The 13,584-nt window shown below is 49.7% G+C and overlaps 1 protein-coding gene across 1 annotated transcript in view; it reads left to right on the top strand.

Moving 5' to 3' along the window:
- Positions 1 to 13,584, top strand: part of KIF15 (kinesin family member 15) — a 263,264-nt gene that overhangs the window by 177,996 nt on the left and 71,684 nt on the right. The window contains exons 18-21 of the mRNA XM_075315169.1: positions 5,077 to 5,184; positions 7,138 to 7,243; positions 7,480 to 7,645; positions 9,147 to 9,297. Coding sequence (XP_075171284.1) covers positions 5,077 to 5,184; positions 7,138 to 7,243; positions 7,480 to 7,645; positions 9,147 to 9,297 — 531 coding nt within the window. The remainder of the gene's footprint in view (positions 1 to 5,076; positions 5,185 to 7,137; positions 7,244 to 7,479; positions 7,646 to 9,146; positions 9,298 to 13,584) is intronic.

The following is a 13,584-nucleotide window of genomic DNA, read 5'->3' as shown; positions in this document are numbered from 1 at the left end:
TCCTCCAACTGGTCATCCTCTAAGCCCTCGGCCTCGTCCACTAACTCAGCCAAGGACCAAAAACCCAACTGGCGCACAAAGGCGCGTCCACAGAAGACCGCAGGAGCTGCTGCCACTAAGGAAGCCTCCTCTTGACTATCTGGCCGCGCCAGCAACGTCCTTAGTCGGTGGCAGGCTCTCCCACTTTGGCGACGTGTGGTTTCAACACGTCTCCGATCAGTGGGTGCTGGATATCATCTCCCACGGCTACAGGATAGAATTCTCTTCCAGCCCGCCAAACAGATTTTTTCTGTCAACTCCCCCCTGCTCCAAGGCCGCCTCCTTCTCTCAGGCCGTGGCATCCTTGCAGGCCAACGGAGTAATTGTACCGGTTCCCGCCCGGGAACGGTTCAGAGGTTTCTACTCAAATCTCTTCCTAGTCCCCAAAAAGGACGGTTCCTTCCGGCCCATCCTGGATCTCAAGCTTCTCAACAAGCATGTTCAGGTGCGCCATTTTCGCATGGAGTCTCTGCGATCAGTCATTGCCTCAATTACCCAAGGAGTTTCCTGGCATCCATCGACATCAAAGATGCCTATCTGCATGTGCCAATTGCAGTTTCACACCAGCGTTGGCTACGTTTTGCAATCGGAGAAGATCATTTCCAATTTGTGGCTCTCCCCTTCGGGTTAGCCACGGCCCCTCGAGTATTCACCAAGGTCATGGCAGCAGTGGTTGCGGTTCTGCACCTCCAGGGGTTGGCAGTGATTCCTTACCTGGACGACCTTCTAGTCAAGGCTTCATCCAGCGCAGACTGTCAACGGAGTGTCTCGCTCACTCTCGCCACTCTAGCCCAATTCGGGTGGCTTGTCAATCTGCCCAAATCCACTCTGACTCTGACCCAGAGTCTCACGTACCTAGGGATGCAGTTCGAGACCTTGTCGGCACTTGTGAAGCTGCCCTTAGTCAAACAGCAGTCCCTCCATCTGGCGGTGCGCTCTCTGCTGAGGCCCCGCCGTCATTCCATCAGGCACCTAATGCAGGTGCTGGGTCAGATGGTGGCGTCAATGGAGGCTGTTCCCTTTGCCCAGTTCCATCTGCGTCCTCTGCAGCTGGACATTCTCCGCTGTTGGGACAAGCGGACCTCTTCCTTGCACAGGCTAGTGGCTCTGTCGCCACAGACCAGGGGCTCCCTTCACTGGTGGCTTCGGCCCCTCTCTCTGTCTCAGGGACGCTCCTTCCTGGCCCCGTCCTGGGTGATCCTCACCACGGATGCCAGTCTATCCGGCTGGGGAGCGGTATGTCTCCACCACCGAGCACAGGGCACTTGGACTCAGTCCGAATCAGCCCTCTCGATCAATGTGCTGGAAACCAGAGCTGTGCTTCTAGCTCTCCTAGCCTTTCACCACCTGTTGGCGGGCAAGCACATCCGAGTCCAGTCAGACAACGCGACAGCGGTTGCCTACATCAATCACCAAGGCGGGACACGCAGCCGCCTGGCAATGTTGGAGGTTCAACGCATCCTTCAATGGACGGAGGACTCCAAGTCCACCATATCCGCAGTCCACATCCCAGGCGTGGGAAAACTGGGAAGCAGATTATCTCAGCCGTCAAACCGTGGACAGTGGCAAGTGGTCCCTGCATCCGGCAGTGTTTCAGTCAATCTGCCGCAAGTGGGGCACTCCGGAAGCGGATCTAATGGTATCCCGGCACAACAACAAGGTTCCGGTTTACGTGGCTCGCTCCCACGATCCTCAGGCCTTTGCAGCGGACGCTCTGGTTCAAGATTGGTCCCAGTTTCGTCTGTCCTATGTGTTTCCCCCTCTAGCTCTCTTGCCCAGAGTTCTGCGCAAGATCAGAATGGAGGGCCGTCGGGTCATCCTCATTGCTCCGGACTGGCCCAGGCGAGCTTGGTACCCAGACCTGCTCCATCTGTCCGTAGAGGTGCCGTGGCATCTTCCGGACCGTCCAGACCTTCTCTCACAAGGTCCGTTTTTCCGCCAGAATTCTGCGGCTCTCAGATTGACGGCGTGGCTCTTGAGTCCTGGATCTTGACGGCTTCTGGTATTCCTCCTGAAGTCATCTCCACTATGACTCGGGCTCGGATGTCTTCCTCGGCCAAAATCTATCACAGGACCTGGAGAATTTTCCTGTCCTGGTGTCGCTCTTCCGGCCATGCTCCTTTTGGCCTTTTTCCTTGCCGACCCTTCTGTCCTTTCTACAGTCCGGTCTGCAGCTAGGACTATCCCTCAATTCCCTCAAGGGTCAAGTCTCGGCTCTGTCAGTGCTGTTCCAGTGGCGTATCGCCCGGCTGGCTCAGGTCCGCACCTTCATGCAGGGCGCGTCTCACATCATTCCGCCTTACCGGCGGCCCTTGGATTCCTGGGACCTCAATTTGGTCCTCACGGCATTGCAGAAACCCCCCTTTGAGCCTCTTGGGGAGGTTTCTTTGTTTCGTCTTTCACAGAAAGTGGTCTTTCTAGTGGCCATAACTTCCCTCAGGAGAGTCTCTGATTTAGCTGCGCTCTCTTCGGAGTCACCTTTTTTGGTTTTTCATCAAGACAAGGTGGTTCTCCGTCCGACTCCGGACTTTCTCCCTAAGGTGGTTTCTCCTTTCCACCTTAACCAGGACATTTCCCTGCCTTCCTTTTGTCCGGCTCCTGTTCATCGCTTTGAAAAAGCGTTGCATACTCTGGATCTGGTGCGGGCGCTCCGGAACTATGTGTCTTGCACCGCTGTTCTTAGGCGGTGCACCTCTCTTTTTGTGCTAACCACAGGTCGGCGTAAGGGCCTCTCGGCTTCTAAGCCGACCTTAGCTCGTTGGATTAGGTCGGCCATTTACGATGCCTACCAGTGTACTCAGGTGCCTACCCCGCCGGGGATCAAGGCACACTCGACCAGAGCTGTCGGTGCCTCTTGGGCTTTCAGGCACCAGGCTACGGCTCAGCAGGTCTGTCAGGCTGCCACTTGGACTAGCCTGCATACCTTTTCAAAGCACTACCAAGTGCATGCTCATGCTTCGGCAGATGCGAGCTTGGGCAGACGCATCCTTCAGGTGGCTGTCGCCCATTTGTGAAGTTAGGCTCCGCCTACTTCTCAGTTTTTCTGTTTATTCCCACCCATGGACTGCTTTGAGACGTCCCAATGTCTGGGTCTCCCATAGGAACGATAAAGAAAGAGAATTTTGTTTACTTACCGTAAATTCTTTTTCTTATAGTTCCGTATTGGGAGACCCAGCACCCTCCCTGTTGCCTGTTGGCAGTTTCTTGTTCTGCGTGTTCTCACCGGCTGTTGTCGTGGACAGAGTCTCCGGTTGTTCCGGTTCTTGCTCTGTCTTTACTTGTGGGTGGCTATTCTCCTTCAGCTTTTGCACTAAACTGGCTAGATCTGGTTATCCAGGGGGTGTATATGCTCAGAGGGAGGAGCTACACTTTTTAGTGTAGTACTTTGTGTGTCCTCCGGAGGCAGAAGCTATACACCCAATGTCTGGGTCTCCCAATACGGAACTATAAGAAAAAGAATTTACGGTAAGTAAACAAAATTCTCTTTTTATATTACAGTACAGTTGGAATAAATCTGTGAATTTGCACTTTTTATATGATGCATGCCATTTTCAGATCGTGCTGGCTCCCCTCTCTCAAGGATATTCGTGTGAGGATTGGTGCCCCTGAGCATTTAGAGTCCGTTCCCCCCCACCCCCCCTTCTTTTTTTTTTTTTTTTTTTTTCCTGTTCTATTCTTCTATTTAATCTCTCTTTCATGATACTCGCTTCTTTATACCTTACCTTCAGTTTCATAAGGCGCACCCTGGTTTTAGAGGTGGAAAATAGGAAAATAAAATTTTAAGCAAAAAATGTGGGCATGACTGTTATGGGGCGAGGATCTGCTGCTGACACTGTTATGGGGGTAATGTCCCCAAATTCTCTACTAAGGTACCCCATTCTGGTAATGATCCTCCTGCCTTGTATATGATCCCCATCCTTGTATAATATGTCCCTCATCCTGGTATAGCCCCCATCCTGATAAATACCCCCCCATCCTTATAAATATCCCCATCCTGATAAATACCCCCATCCTGCTATATACTGCCACCTTGGTATAGCCTCCATCCTGCTGATGTACCCCCATCCTGCTGATGTACCCCCATCCTGCTCATAATATACCCCCATCCTGGTATATGGCCTGTATCCTATGGCACAGAAAAAAAATAAACATTTATACTCACCTTTCCTCACTCCCTGCAGCATCGCTCGACTTCCTGTTTGTGTCAGCAGCAGCACCGGTGACCTGTGTGGAGCCGTTCCCCTGCAGCATTGCTCGTCCTCCTGTCTGCCTTTCAGCTGACCTGTGTGGAGACTAGCGGTGCGCACAGGGATGATGTCATCGCTGTGCACACCGTTCTCTACACAGATCACCTGGCCGGCAGACAGGAGGACATTGCGATGCTGCAGGGGAATGGTGACGGGTGAGTATACTGATTCACTACACCCCGCGCTGATGATGATGCACGGGGAGCAGTGAATACAGCCGCACATGATCACTCCAGGCTGTAGTTGCCAGGGGTGATCATACGGGCTGGCTGTTTACTATGCATGCACCCCCACCCATCACCCCGCCCACCTGTCAGCGCCGGCTTCAGCGCTGAGAGATGATGGGCGAGAGTATGGGCGTGCATATGAAATGAGCGGGCCCACGTGGTCATGGCAGGCGCTGCTACAGCCTGCTTGTGCCGCCGATGACCCGTGCCACCGCAGCACCCTCATTTCCCGCAGCCCTACATTCAGACTATAAGTCGCACCCCCCACTTTCCCCCAACATTTGGGGGGAAATAAGTGCGTATTATAGTCCGAAAAATACAGTAATTCATGGTACTGCCGTCATGCAGAGAGTATGTAGGAGGGTGGTCATATAGGTATAGACCTACTCTAAAGATGTAGACAGTGTGTTTTTAACTCAGCTCATGATTACAGTGGACCTGTCAGCTAGATCTGTCTTGGATTTAGTCTACTAGCACAGTGGAATGGTATTGCTAATATGCTGCCCTAATTTAGAGCAATTTTATTTTTCTGGATTTCATGATTCCTGAACTTTATTTTCCAGGAACAAGTAACAACTTTACAAGCCAAGCTGGATGAAGAAGAGAGTAAAAGCTTGAAGCTTCAGCAACAGCTAAATAAGATAGAGCATCATTCAGCACAGATGCAAGAGGTAGGGTGAATACCGCAGACGAGGCTTCATAGGAGACCATGATTTACACTGTACACTACAATAGCACTGTATATAGAACAAGTGATAAAAGGATTGCAGGTTCAGATTCCCGAATCAAAGCAGAAAATAAAAAGTTTGGAAAAAAAATTAGGCAATTTATCCCCCATTCCCCTCAGTCCTTTTTTTTTCTGTCAATACGTTTTCCATTTACCACAACTCACTTTTTAAAAAAAAAAAAAAAAAAAGGATCACAAAGTTATATTTAGCCCAAATAAATATCAATAAAACCTTCAGCTTGTCATGAAAAAAAAAGCCCTCACATAGCTTCATCGACAAAAAAATAAATGTATTGGTTACAGCTTTACAGTAAAATTAAAATGTCACCACTAAATGGAAAAGAAAAATTGTATCACCATAATTGTACAGACAATGAAGAATCACTCCAGGTCATTTTTACCATCCAATGAACCTTGTAAATTCGTAAAAACATGACTGAATTGCATTTTCATTTTATCCCACTTGGGATTTTTATCCCATTTTTCAGTACATTTTATTGTAAAATTAATGTAATTTAAAATGACGACTAGTAACACAAAGGCCTTTTATGGCTGTTAATGGAAGAATAAAAATTTTCTCCCTTGTTTAAAGGGAACCGGTCAGCAGAAAATTTGCTTTAAACCTAAAAGTTTCCCCTTCTGCAGCTCGTGGGCTGTATTCTAGCAAGGTTCCTATAGTTTTTGTGCCCCCTTTTAGACCAAATTAAATACTTTATAAAGTTGTACCTTTTTTTTTATGCAAATCTTCTAAATTATCCATGGGGACGGGCTGTCTGGTGTCCGTTACTGTCCCTCCTGCCGATTTACGCCGTCCCTCAACGCTCCATTTCATACTTCAGTACGCCGCCCAGTGCGCCCGTGGTCCCGCGCATGCGCCGTGCGACTGTACCGGGACTGTGCACTGTGTGCAAAGTGTGACCGCTGGTGACGTGTTGCGCAGGCACGAGATTATGGGCGGCGCTGTGATTGTCATCAGCAAGTGCCCACCCATAATCTCGTGCTCGCGCTTTCCCCTCTGCCTACAGCGTTCTGCACAAGCGCTGGCCAGATGACCCGACGTCACCTCTCGTAATCGGTGGTGTCCTGCTCCGCTCCTCCCATCTATTTCCTGCTCCAGGGCAAGATGGGAAAGAGGTGATGTCGGGTCATCTGGCCAGCGCTTGTGCAGAACGCTGGAGGCAGAGGGGAAAGCGCGGGCACGAGATTATGGGCCGGCACCGCCCATAATCTCGTGTCTGCGCAACACGTCACCAGCGGTCACACTGTACACACAGTGCACAGTCCCGATACAGTCGCACGGCGCATGTGCGGGACCACAGGCGCACTGGGCGGCATCCTGAAGTATGAAATGGAGCGTTGGGGGACGGCGTAAATTGGCAGGAGGGACAATAACGGACACCGCCCCCATGGATAATTTAGACGATTTGCAGACCAAAAGGTACAACTTTATAAAGTATTTAATTTATTCTAAAAAGGGGCACAAAAACTATAGGAACCTTGCTAGAATGCAGCCCCGGAGCTGCAGAAGGGGAAACTTTTAGGTTTAAAGCAAAATTTCTGCTGACAGGTTCCCTTTAAGTGTGTGTTCTCTGGGTTCTTCAGTTTTCTCTCACACTACAAAGATCTAGTAATAGGGAATGTAGATTGTGAGCCCCAACGGGGACAGTGATGATGATAATGTCTATAAAGTGCTGTGGAATTGATATAAATGAGCGTACACAATCTGCGCCTGTTTCTAATGATTAGGACCTGTGCACGGTACCTACTGCTTGTGCTGCTTCTAACATCGGCACCACTCGCCTCCGAATGCAGAAGGGGGTAGTGCCAGAGAATACCTTTTTAATTACTCTATTTTGTCTATTTGTGACGTTCATCTGCCATGTTTTTGTCCTAACAGCTCTTCACTTCAGAAAGGGCTGCCTGGAGCACAAAGCAGCAGGAGCTTCATGAACAAATTCATGGTTTTGAAAAGCAGCGCCAAGACTTTAAGAGCAATGAGGATGGTAAGTTTCGTGTAGGCTTTGGATAGATCGAGTTTCCACTTTCTTGCTATTTTTATAGCCACATTTTTGTTTTTTAATCAACGTGGCATAGATTCTTATAATTTATCTTTGTAATGTTTACCAGGTAATGGCGTATGAAACACAAGTTATTCTTTCACATCATTGTGCACGCACTCGAGAACGATTATTGTTGTAACTTATTCTTATTGTATTAATTTCAACTTTCTTTTTTTTAGTATTAAAGAGCGAAGTCCATGACCTGCGAGTTGTTCTCCAGTCTGCGGACCGCGAGCTGCGTGCTGTGAAGATGGAGTACAGTGTGTTCAAAGAAAAGCAAGAGAGAGAGATGAACCAGCTGTCTGACCGCCACATTAATGTCCAGCTGCAACTGGATAATGTCAGGTATTGCCTAGTGAATCCGAGTGACACACGGCGTACTATAGGGCTTTCTCGTAATCACTTTTATTTCAGGTCTTTTTAACAACTTGTATCATTGATCAGTCAATCCGCCCAACTTTGAATTATAAGAAAGACATGAACACTGTGGCACATGAATTCTTATTTTACATTAAGCCAGTTCTCTAACATCACTCCAGTCCCTTATGTGTCCACGCAGAAATATTGCTCCTAGTGATGGCCATTAGTGTTCCCACACACAGAATGGTACCCCTTCTAGGGACCCCATAGTGCCCCTTATACACAGTATAATTCCCCCACACACAGAATAATGACCACTACAAGCAGTATAATGTCATAATCATACATTTCCTACACACGGTATAATAACGTCTCCGTAATACCTTCCGCCCCACACACTAAAAAGTAAATATCCAAATTTCACCATGCTATGTGCAAGCCCATCCAGTAATAACAGTTACCAGCTTAGGTTGCAATATGACTGTGGCTTACAGGATTATAATATGGCAAGATATCACTAGATATAGCTAAGTATTAAGCAGGCCTTTTTCAGTTATTCATTCTATTCTCTTAAGGATTGTTTACATATTTAGCTCTGCGCTGAGAGTAAGGGATATCTTGAGGGTCAGCCTTTGTTCATTGGGGGTGCCATATTGGTTTTTAGGTTGCCAACAACCACCGGGTCATCATTTAGGGAACAGGAACATCATTTAGGAACCTTTCCTCCTCCTGACCCCTTACCTAAATTCTTGCTGTTATTCATTTGCACCACCTTCCTCTGCTGTCCACCTGTTTGCACCAAGATTCACCTAAAAAAAAAAAAATAATATATATATATATATGACAGATAGGTATATTCTATAGCATCCACTCAAGTCAGTGGTTTATATTTTATATTTGCGCTTTTTGAGTATTGTAGGTCCTCGTTCAGTGAATTACCTTACAGTACATCTTCCCCCACACATTATGATGCCCTCCAACACATACAGCTTTGCTATACCTACACACACAAAACTAAACTATATCAGCACGCAGGCACAGCTGGGCTACATCAGCATGCATTCACAGCCGGGCCATGCCAGCACACGGGCACAGCCGGGCCACGCAGGCGCACAACTTGCCTGTGTTCTTTACTTCTTCTCAGCTGCCTTGTCTTGTGACCTGAGAATGTCAGTCTGTTTATAGTCTGAACTGTGAATGAAGTACCTGTCAGCTCCATGCTCAACCATTAGTCAGCTTTATCTGTGACACAGATGCACCTGAAGTTAGAACAGCTCCCCAAATTTGTGACCATCCCGCTGGATCTGGAATGGTCAGGATAAGAGGGTCAGTGATTGTATCACTAAGGCAATGAAGTGAAGCTACCCCAAAGATGAACTGTAGCTCCAGACATTTACTGAAGTTTCTATGAATTTTTGCTGCTTACTTGCAACAAATGGTTTAATGCATTTGACATTAATGAAGATTATTTTTCTAAATACTCTAGGCTGGAACATGAGACTTTATTGGAGGAGAAGCGATCCCTCCAAGATGCGTATGATAACTTAGAGGAAGTGATGAAATTTGAGACTGACCAACTAAAGCGGGAGCTTTCTGATTGCAAACGGGAGAATGAAACAGTGAAAGCTGAACTTAGTGTGAGCATTTTAATTTATATATCCTAATATTGCATGTTTTTCAACTTTCTTTATCCTGGCACATATTGCGATCAATTCTAAGAGAATATATGAAGAATTTTGCTATGCGTTTTCCAGGAGCTGAATTTTCTTCTCCAGTATTTCTCACAATCCTATCACTCTGCAAGGCAACAGGCTTTCTACAAAAAGTTTAAAGACTAATTTATTAAGTTTTTTGGGTGTTTTTAGCTGCTTTGCCTTATTAGAGAGACCACATGGAGCTACAGAAACACTAAAGGGTACTTTACACGCTGCGATATCAGTACCGATATTGCTAACGAGCGTACCCGCCCCCGTCGGTTGTGCGTCACGGGCAAATCGCTCCCCGTGGCGCACAACATCGCTAACACCTGTCACACGCACTTACCTTCCCTGCGACGTCGCTCTGGCCGGCGATCCGCCTCCTTTCTAAGGGTGGTTCGTTCAGCGTCGGTGACGTCACACGGCAGCCGTCCAATAGCAGAGCAGAGGCGGAGATGAGCGGCCGGAACATGCCGCCCACCTCCTTCCTGCCTTCCTCATTGCCGGTGGACGCAGGTAAGGAGATGTTTGTCATTCCTGCGGTATCACACATAGCGATGTGTGCTGCCGCAGGATCGACGAACAACATCGTACCTGCAGCAGCAACGATATTTGGAAAAGGAGCGACGTGTCAATGAGTAACGATTTTTCACGTTTTTGCGCTCATTGATCGTCGCTCCTTGGTGTCACCCGCTGCGATGTTGCTAACTGCGCCGGATGTGTGTCACTAACGACGTGACCCCGGCGATATATCGTTAGCGATGTCGCAGTGTGTAAAGCACCCTTTAGGCTCACTCCCACTTGCGTATAAACATCGGTTCCATTCCCATCAAGAAAAATGGGATGAGTGAAATTCGTTTGGTATTTCTTTATCGTTCCTTATGGGAGACCCAGACCATGGGTGTATAGCTTCTGCCTCCGGAGGACACACAAAGTACTACACTAAAAGTGTAGCTCCTCCCTCCGAGCATATACACCCCCTGGATGACAAATCTAGCCAGTTCAATGCTTTGTGTTCAGGAGGTCACACACACTCATGCATTCTCACTGATTTTTGATTTTTCTTTGAAGAAAAGCGGGTCCAATCTGGACTCCCGGCATGTCCCTTCTCACCCGACTGTGTCGGCGGTGTTGTTAAGGTTGATTTTACAAGGCTGGAGCCTTCACATGCCGCGCTCCTTCACCATCCCCTGAGGCTCTGGCTTGAAGTGGGAGCCATCATGGTTCTCACTGCTTTGCAGGAGACCGGTCTCCATCCGCAGCCCTTTCAGGATCCTGCCGGACGGAGCGCTCACCCCTCAGGGACCTGGCCCTGCGTCTCATAAAGCTAAGTATTGAGACGTTATTGAGAGGTCCTTTGTACATTTATTGTGGGGAGAGTGTGTTATTTCACTTTGCTGTGATTTCCGGCCGGTTCTCTGTTTTTTTCCTGAGAACCGCGCCGAGGGTGCCTGATCGTCGGCCGCATGGGAAAATCTAGGCCCCGGCTTCGGATGCGGCCTAGTTTCGTTTTCACTGCCACTGCATGTCAGTCATGCAGGGGAACAGTGCGGCGCCGCCCACCGGCCGGTCAGCTCAGGGGAGGACACTCCTCTCTGAGGAGATGTTTCCCTTTCCTGTATTTCCCCTTGGCCCTCCGGTTCCCGCTCTTGGAATAAAGCCCGCCCCCCCTCCTCACTCCGGCGCCATTTTATCAGCGTTCACACACTGATCGGCGCTGGCTGCTGCAGCTGCTGCATCTGTCTGGGGGTCCGAGCTGTGGAATCCGGAGGGCACACAAAAAGTGGTCTGGTAAGCCACAACCTCTGGTTGTGGACTTTCTTGTACACTCTCTGGGGGTCATTCTGAAGGAGTGTGTTCTTTACTGCAGAACCTCCACCTCAGCAGCATGTCTCTCACTAGGAGCAAGGCTGTACTCTATATGCACTGCATGTCAGCTCATTCTGCCTGAACCGAGCACATATCCACATTGTGATGCCTGCTCTAACATGGTGGTGCCTCAGCCTGGAGTCTCCCCAGGGGTCCCTTCGGCTGCTCCAGCCCCGGTGGCTGAACCCCCTGCTTGGGTAGGCCGACTCCATGGGACAGCTGTCCCGGACTCTGCTGAGCATGCATCAGCCCCCCTCTCAGGGCGCCTCTGCTGCTCCGACTCGCTCTGCAGAGCTCACAGAGGATTTTTTATCTGTTCCCGGACCCCGTCCTCCTAAACGGAGACGCAGGGACTCTTCTCCTTCCTCATCCCACAGCTCTGATTCACGAGCTGAATTGCAGGGCGAGGAGGATACCTTTACTGTGGGCTCGGACGCTACCTCTATGTACCCCATTGATCTATCTGAAGGTGATGCGGATGTTAGTGACTTGATTGCGTCCATTAATTCCGTACTGGACCTCAATCCACCAGTGTCAGAGGAACAAGCCTCTCTGGTAGAAAAACACCAGTTTACCTCACCTAAGAGAGCAAGGAGTATGTTTTTTAACCACTCCAGTTTTCAGGCCACTGTGACCAAGCCCAGGGCCTGTCCTGACAAACGCTTCCCAAAGCGTAGTTCTGATGACCGTTTTCCCTTTCCACCAGAGGTGGTCAAGGAGTGGTCTCATTCACCAAAGGTAGATCCTCCGGTGTCTAGAATCTCAGCCCGGACAGTTGTATCTGTGGCCGATGGCACCTCACTTAGGAATCCCACTGACCGCCAGGTTGACCTTCTGGCCAAATCTGTATATGAGGCGGCAGGAGCCTCGTTCTCCCCGTCTTTTGCAGCAGTGTGGGCTCTTAAGGCAGTCTCTGCTTCTCTGGCGGAGATACATTCCCTCGCCAGGGACTCTATGCCCGAAATGGTTGCCTTAACTTCCCAGGCTTCGGCTTTTTCATCCTATGCCATGTCTGCCATTCTAGAGGCTTCTCACCGCACGGCGGTGGCTTCCGCTAATTCCCTCGCGATCCGCAGCATCTTGTGGCTTCGAGAGTGCAAAGCAGACGCTTCTTCCAAGAAGTACCTTGCTGGACTCCCCTTTGCTGGGTCCCGGCTGTTCGGTGAACAACTGGATGAAATTATTAAGGAAGCTACTGGCGGGAAGAGTACTTCCTTGCCACAAACTAAAGCCAGGAAATCTGTCCAGGGCAGAAACCAGTCGAGGTTTCGTTCCTTTCGTTCCTCTAACTGGTCATCCTCTAAGCCCTCAGCCTCGTCCACTAACTCGGCCAAGGATCGAAAACCCAGCTGGCGCACGAAGCCGCGTCCTCAGAAAAACGGAGGAGCCGCTGCCACTAAGGCAGCCTCCTCTTGACTATCTGGCTGCGCCAGCAACGTCCTTGGTCGGTGGCAGGCTCTCCCACTTTGGCGACTTGTGGTTTCAACACGTCTCCGATCAGTGGGTGAGAGATATCATCTCCCACGGCTACAGGATAGAATTTTCTTCCAGTCCGCCAAACAGATTTTTTCTGTCAACTCCCCCCTGCTCCAAAGCCACCGCCTTCTCTCAGGCCGTGGCATCCTTGCAGGCCAACGGAGTAATTGTACCGGTTCCCGCCCGGGAACGGTTCAGAGGTTTTTACTCAAACCTCTTCCTAGTCCCCAAGAAGGACTGTTCCTTCCGGCCCATCCTGGACCTCAAGCTTCTCAACAAGCATGTTCAGGTGCGGCACTTTCGCATGGAATCTCTGCGATCGGTCATTGCCTCAATGACCCAAGGAGATTTTCTAGCATCCATCGACATCAGGGATGCCTATCTGCATGTACCAATTGCGGTTTCACACCAGCGTTGGCTACGTTTCGCAATCGGAGAGGAACATTTCCAATTCGTGGCTCTCCCCTTCGGGTTAGCCACGGCCCCTCGTGTATTCACCAAGGTCATGGCAGCAGTGGTTGCGGTTCTGCACCTCCAGGGGTTGGCAGTGATTCCTTACCTGGACTACCTTCTAGTCAAGGCTTCATCCAGTGCAGATTGTCAGCGGAGTGTCTCGCTCACTCTCGCCACGCTTATTCAATTCGGGTGGCTTGTCAATCTGCCCAAGTCCACTCTGACCCCGACCCAGAGACTTACGTACCTAGGGATGCAATTCGAGACTCTGCCGGCACTTGTGAAGCTGCCCTTAGTCAAACAGCAGTCCCTCCATCTGGCGGTGCGCTCTCTGTTGAGGCCCCGCTGTCATTCCATCAGGCACCTCATGCAGGTGCTGGGACAGATGGTTGCGTCAATGGAAGCGGTTCCCTTTGCCCAGTTCCATCT

The sequence above is a fragment of the Anomaloglossus baeobatrachus genome, chromosome 6 (genome assembly GCF_048569485.1).
Source record: "Anomaloglossus baeobatrachus isolate aAnoBae1 chromosome 6, aAnoBae1.hap1, whole genome shotgun sequence".
Classification (NCBI taxonomy): domain Eukaryota; kingdom Metazoa; phylum Chordata; class Amphibia; order Anura; family Aromobatidae; genus Anomaloglossus; species Anomaloglossus baeobatrachus.
The sequence above is the reverse complement of the archived record's forward strand: the minus strand, read 5'-3'. Positions and strand labels throughout refer to the sequence as shown.